This window comes from Nanorana parkeri, unplaced genomic scaffold, assembly GCF_000935625.1.
Source record: "Nanorana parkeri isolate BGI_ZX_2015 unplaced genomic scaffold, ASM93562v1 scaffold1394, whole genome shotgun sequence".
Lineage (NCBI taxonomy): Eukaryota > Metazoa > Chordata > Amphibia > Anura > Dicroglossidae > Nanorana > Nanorana parkeri.
In genome coordinates, this window is record NW_017307662.1 from 433,463 (window position 1) to 440,723 (window position 7,261).

General features: G+C 42.7%; 1 protein-coding gene across 1 annotated transcript in view; it reads right to left on the reverse strand.

Moving 5' to 3' along the window:
• The window catches only part of LOC108798066 (stromal membrane-associated protein 1-like), a gene marked incomplete at its 5' end in the record, with an annotated part of 80,345 nt that extends 73,598 nt beyond the window's left edge, over window positions 1–6,747 (reverse strand). Inside the window, one exon of the mRNA XM_018569775.1 lies at window positions 6,666–6,747. Within this exon, the coding sequence (XP_018425277.1) occupies window positions 6,666–6,747 (82 nt within the window). The remainder of the gene's footprint in view (window positions 1–6,665) is intronic.
• Between the last annotated feature and the right edge of the window lie 514 nt (window positions 6,748–7,261).

Below are 7,261 nucleotides of genomic sequence, written 5' to 3' on the forward strand. Positions count from 1 at the left end.
AATCAGCTCATCTTCTTTCCAGTAGTTTTCAGGATTTCCTCAAGCGCTGGTGCCGGTCTCTGATCCAGCACTGACTGCTGCGTCTCCAGTGTCCTATGGTGTCTGTGCGGATGCACCCTGCCTGCATTGACTTATCCTGTGTCCCTCCTCTTCTCCCAGCAGAAGATCTCTACTGCGCATGTGCCGCCCCATGATCCTTTACGGCCGCTCGAGAATCTTCATATCTGCGGACGGGAGCAAGCGGTGGAGACACAGGTAAGTAATAACCTGTTTAGTAACTTAATTTTTTTTATGTTTTTGCATGCTAGCAAGCAGTAGATATATGCAAAAAAAAAAAAAAGTTTAATTATACTTTAACTTCATTGCTATCACATTGGGGGGGTCCTCACAAGCCCTCTAAATGATAGCATATTGGAGGCGACAGATTCTCTTTAAGGTGACATTAGGGGCCTATTAGACCTGTAGTGTCACCTTTCCGCATGAAAGTAGCTATTCAAGCGCACATCACGCATGAGAATGACGGCTTTCGAGTAACAGCTGCCGGCAACTGAATGTAAACACAACAGGCAGTGGGGTGCTATAGCCAGCATGCTATTGGCTTTTTCAAATTCCAATAGACAATCTCCTTCAGGTCCTCTATTGCATGATTGACAGCAGGCAGTGAATGGGTGCAATAACCAGCCTGCTACTGGCGGTTTCATACTGCAATTGGTGAGGAAGTTCTGGGGAGCTCTCTTCACTGCTGGTCACCGGCTGCAGGGGGTGTGTATCCCCTCCGATCCCTACAGGGAGGGGATGATACAATTATTTTACTCACTGAACTGCAACTCAATTCATAACATTTGTATTAGAGCTGCAACAGTTAATCGATTTAGTCGATTAAAATAGACTGAAAACTTTGGCAACGTTTGATTGTCGATTCGTCGGCTATTGATTGATTAGCCTGTTTGGGGCTCCACACACGTGCCCACGCCGCTGCATAAGCCACGCGCACAGGCTGAAGCCGCGCACGCCGCTGGTCTCCTCCTCGCCGTGAGCTCCCTCACCCGCCGTGAGCTCCCTCAGCCGCTGCATAAGCCACGCCCACCGCAGGCAGAGGACGTGTGCCTGTCCCTCTCCTCCCAATGAGCTTCCCCAATCGCCGCTGCCCGCCGACAACACCGTCATTCAAAGTAAGTGGAGATCGTCCGGGAGCTTTTTAAATGTTTGCTGTTGTGTTTTTTTTAAGCGGCACACTGCAGAACATTAGCAGCTATAGAGGAACACCAAATCCCAGCAATAATACATTAAACACAGTGTATAATATATTATTGCTGGGATTTGTTGTTCCTGTATAGCTGCCAATGTTCTGCAGTGTGCCGGTGTATAATACATTGGTTTCGTGCATTGCATTGTGCATGGTGTTCTGCATTGTTTAATACAGCGGCATACTGCAGAACACCAGCAGCTATAGAGGAACACCAAATCCCAGCAATAATATATTAGGAAGCCTGTATAATGTATTATTGCTGGGATTTGTTGTTCCTCTATAACTGGTCATTGGTAATCTGCATTGCGCAGTATAATCATTATACAGCGCACTGCAGAATACCACCAGCTATAGAGGACTACAAATGCCAGCAATAATACATTATATACAACACAATGCAGAATACAAGCAGTTACAGGGGACTACAAATCACAGCAATAGTACATTATAGCATAATGTACTATTGCTACATTCCTCTATAGCAGCTGGTATTCTGCACTGCGCCGCTGTATAATGTACTATATTGCACAGCACACTCTTTTTTTACTTCCACCACGCCAAGCTTGTTCCCGTGATGGACTACAATTTCAATAGAAACTAGTAGTCCATCACTGGAGCCTTTTTAAAAAAAATCCGATTCACCAAACTTAATCGGCTAACTAAGCGATTATGAAAATAATCGTTAGCTGCAGCCCTAATTTGTACCATGTGTTTTTGCTGGATTTTTGGTTGATATTCTGTCTCTATCATTTAAAATACACCTATGATAAAAATTATAGACCTTTCATTTTTTTGTAAGTGGGCAAACTTACAAAATCTGCAGGGGATCAATAATTATTTTCCACACTGAGCACCATGAATCCTCAATGCACTCTCCTCCTATAAAATGCCTAGCTATCTCCTCCAAGCTTCATTGTTGGATTGACAAGATTGTGTAATACAACATTGTCTGACTGGCAAAGACTAAATTTAGGTTTAGCAGGGGATTGTGAAAAGATAATATAAAAAGGATAGACTTTGGCAGTTACACCACCTGTATTTGAAATGTATTTAACACAATAACCCAGGCAAAAAGCTATATACAGTAGTAAGTTTACATGCAAACATACACCCATTAGCCACATTATGACCATGTGCCTAATATTGAGTAGGTCCTCCTTTTTCTGCCAAAACAGCCCTGACTCATCATGGCATGGACTCCACTAGATCTCAGAAAGTATGCTATGGTATCTGGCACCAAGCCATCAGTAGCAGATCCTTTAAAGTGATATGAAAGTCTATTTTTTTTCTCCTTTAAGGAGACCCTCCTTTGCTGGAGGCTGTTGCTCTTTTTCTTTAAAAGTTTCTATTTCCTCGTTTTCTAGTGGCTCCCCGCAGCGATTTTCCCGCCCACCCCCTGCATGGGTGCCACCATCGTTCTAGTGGAGGCACCCATGCGCGCTCGTGACGCTCGTTTCCGCAGTGGCTGTGTGCGTCCATAGACACACACACAGCCCTGTGGCAGGCCACGCCCCTTCCCTCTTTGACTGATGGTAGAAGGAGCCTATGGCACCTCTGCCATCAGTATCCTCCCCCCGCAACCCGGAAGTTCAGGGAACAGAGGATCGCTTCAGACCAGCGGCGGGGACGAGCGCAGCTGACAGCTAAGTGTTGGGGGGACTGGGGTAGAAAAAAAGGTGCTGGGCCGTTTTTACCCTAATGCAGAGAATGCATTAAGGTAAAAAAAAAGCCCAGACCGTAATACTACTTTAAGTCCTATAAGCTGAGAGATGGGGCCTCCATGGATCCGACTGTTTTTTCCAGCACATCCCACAGATGCTCAATTGGAGAATTCGGAAGCCACATAAACGCCTCAAACTCATTGTGTTCATCAAACCATTCTTCAACTATTTTTGCAGTGTGGCGGGGTGCATTATCCTGCTAAAAGAGGCCACTGCCATCAGGAAATACTGTTTCCATGAAGGGGTTTACTTGGTCAGCAACAATGTTTTGGTAGATGGTACATGTTGAATTCACATACACATTAATGGCAGGACCCAAAGTTTGGCAGGACCACCTATGAGTGGTCATAATATAAATCTGTATAGCAAATTGCGAGGAGAATTTATCAAAACTGGAGCGGACAGAATCTGGAATGGTTGCCAACACTAACCATTCAGCTTCTCTTTTTAGTTTGTTTAGTTAAGCGTTTTAAAAAATGAAAGACAGAAACCGATTGGTTGCCATGGGCATCTGCTCCAGTTGTGATAAATTTCCTCAAAGTGCTTTCCACATTGCACAGCAGACAGGTGACACATGTAGAAGCAATTCATCCTCCTAGTTCACCAATTTGGTTTCCAATGACACTAACACTCCAGGCTCGTCATTTGACAGTGAATTGGCATCATCAACGCTTTCCAGTAAACAAGAAGCTGACAAAACGCATCCGTAAAGCTAACTGAGGAAGCATTAATACTAAATAATGAAGTAGCAGAGTGATCTGACAGACGAGAGGACGGTGGAGCCCGACGAGCAGCTTCCCGGCCGGCTGTTGTAATTACACGGTCGGCCGCTTTACATTCAAGCGATCGGGCGTCTCTAGAGACGCTCGATCGCTTGTATTAGCAGCTGTTTAGCAGCTACGTGCGAAAACGACGATTGCGCCTATTGTGCCGCACATGTTACATATCGCCGCAAACGTCGGAGTGAGAGCAATAATTTTAGAGCCATTACTCACTGATAACACTAAACAGATGAGCAGTAAAAGCATTTTAATCGTCGCCTATGGGCGTTTTTTGCGATTTTGCGGCCGCAATTTTAAGGCTTGACATGTTTGGTGTCTATTTACCCGACGTGACCCTGACTTTTGTGTTTTACCAAAAATATGTGTAAGAATAAATGTTTTATAACATAGTGTAGGGAAACTTTTTTTTTTTTCTTTTACATTTTCTGTACTTTTTTTATAAAACGTGGGGAAATTTTAAAAAAATGTATGGTATTTTTTTCATTATATAGTTAAAAAATACCCCCCCAGTGGTGATTATATACTTCCAAAAGAAAGCTCTATCTGTCCCCAAAATGTCTTAACATAAATTGCAATATATATATACACATACACACACACACATATATATATATATATATACACACACATACATACATACATACATACATACATACATATACACACACACACGCAGTAACAGGAAGGGAAACAGACGGCACTACAGGCCATTTGCTCAGGGGTCTTATTGTGTGTTTAGCTATGTATCTGAAAATCCACTTGAATAATAAACGGATGGATAACAAAAGTTCTTTCTGAATATTTTCTGATGTTGTGCTGTAAAGAGAATTTACATTAGTTCTGCACATATTTATAATTGCCTTTATTTATTACGGACAGTACTAAAATACATACAGAAAATGTAATTAAAACTAAATGAAAACATTTAGTAGGTTTCTTTTTTTTTCCTACTGACGCAAGATAAGTATGTCACTTCCTACTGTACCCTCCACAGAGTAAAATCTACAGGAACAGAGAGACATTGGAATTGCTGTAGCAAGGTGGTGGGTCTCAGAGATGTGAAGGAAAAACCTCAAGGCTAGAGACACATATCCAATCCTCTTATCAAGCTTTTTTTCCCCCATTTTTATATATAAATATTAAAAGGAGAACTATGGGGTTAGGGCTTTTCCCCATAGTTCTAATAAGGAAAACAGGAGGACACAAACTAGCGTCCTCCCGTCACCCTAAGCTCAGTATACCGCGAGCTACAGCTCGCAGTATACTGAGACGCCGCAGCTGAAACGGATCCTGACAATTATGTCTGGATCCACCCAGCTGCGTGAGTGACAGCTGGCTCTGCCTATCTAGAGGCAGAGCCAGCTGTACCCGCCCCCTCCCCAGTCCGTTCCGCCAGTCAACGCTGGAGGATCGGAGCGGCGAGGGGGGAATCCAGTCCCTCCCCTGTCACAGCTCTCTGCCGTGACAGGATCGAGAAGTGAGCGAACGCCGGTATGTGTCCGCTCACTTCCCGATCTACTGAGCCGACCTGTGACAGTTTCATTGTCACAGGTCGGCTAGAACTATGAGGATGAGTGAAAAGCACTCACCTCATAGTTCTCCTTTAAGCACTGAGCAAGCCTTCTCCATAAAGGCAGAGAATAGGGCTTGTCAACATCCAAGCTCTAATTTGATTTGCCACTGACTGATTTTCCTGTGGTGCCATGCTTCCTTTTATTCCGATGACAGTAGTGCAAATAGAATGGAGCTGTGACAGCATACATCGGTTGCACTGAAATACTTGCAGAGAACACAGATTTCCTCTGACCGGCAGTGCCGCGAGGGAACATGGAGCCGGCTTCCTAGTTGGCGGGGAAGCTGGCTCGATGCTGTTTGGCTTCCCAGCCAATCAGCATTGAGCCAAACAGCACGAAGTCGGCTTCCCGGCCAATCAGAAAGCTGGGCGGTGGGTCATGACCCACCTTCCCGGCTTCCTGATTGGCTGGGAAGCCATCTTTCTGGCCAATCAGCGTTAAGCCGGCCAAACAGCATGGAGCCTGCATCCCAGCCAATAAGAAAGCCAGGCGGCGGGTAATGATATGCCTCTCAGCTACCCGATTGGCTGGGAAGCCGGCTCCATGCTCCCTTAAGTACCGCTATCAGTATCGGCGAGTACCGAAAGATAAATATTGGTACGCGTACTTGATACCGAAAAAACGGTATCGGTGCATCACTACAATGAATGATCCGTAATAATCTCTAGTCGATATAATGTGAAGGGTTTACCCACCATTAATATAATAATCCATTTTACCCCAGTTTATGAATGCATAACTTCTGCTACATCAACAGTAAATTAAAATGACACGTAAACTTTTACGTATTATATCAAAAGAGGAACATTTGGAAAACAGTTCTGTAAATAGAGAAATAATACAGTCAAGTAAAATATAGCAATTTTCTCTTGCATGAAAGGGATATAAAAAGGCAACAAACACTTGCAAAGAACGCAATACTGAGAAAAGGGGACTCAGTCAAAAGTACATGATCACAGTTTAAAAAAATGTATTGTAAGAAGTACAATGAAACCACCCCAGTGTCATATTCGTTACATTAAAAAAATAAGTTATATTTAAATGTTGAAATGTCATTATGCAACAAGACTTTGAAGTTCACTTTGATAGTTTTTCCTTCCCCAAGGAGCTCATTACTGGTATTTTGGTGGAGACAGCACTGCTGACAGAAACAGGCCCCCTTATTAAACATTTTCTTTAATATAGGGCTCTCAGCAGACTTAATCATGTCATTTACAAGCCCAGCTAACAATATCAGTTGGCATATTGAAGATAAAGGCTTGATGTTCCCTTCTGCTAAGGTTTCATTGTAGTCAGTTTGTAAAGTAACAATGGAGAGTGTTCATTATTTATTACTTACCAAGTCCTAAAAGATCAATGGTCATTTCTGGGGCTTTCTTTGGACTGGCTTTAACCTCTAACTGTGGTTCCTTTTTCAATACCTGTGAAAAGCAGCAAAGCACTCATTAATTAGGCACTTAAAAGAAGATAACGGCACATTTATGCTTTCCTGGTGTATTTAATACAGTCTGTAATAGTTGGTAGAAGCACATTCTAACCTCTTCTGTAGCACATAATGCAGTGCAAACTGATTCTACCAAAGACATAATTGCCAACTACAACATAATGAATTCGTTCTCTTAAAAAGTAAACTCTCCTGACCCATTTAAAATTCTGGCAGTGACAGAATCACTCTTCAAGTAAAATGTAGTACTAGGCAAATTATCTGAACGCTTATTTAGGTTTGCAAATGCTGGTGAAAAATAAAACTCAGCAATTCTAAGAAATATGATTATAAAAGTATGTTAGCATTCACATTTCACACAGGTAACAATTTAGGACAATTCACACAGGTTTGTAAAAACTAGAACAAGTGAGCTATATATGAATAGTCATAGTAGGAACCCAAAGGCACCATTTTAAATATAAATGTAAAGAAGATATTTACACCACAGG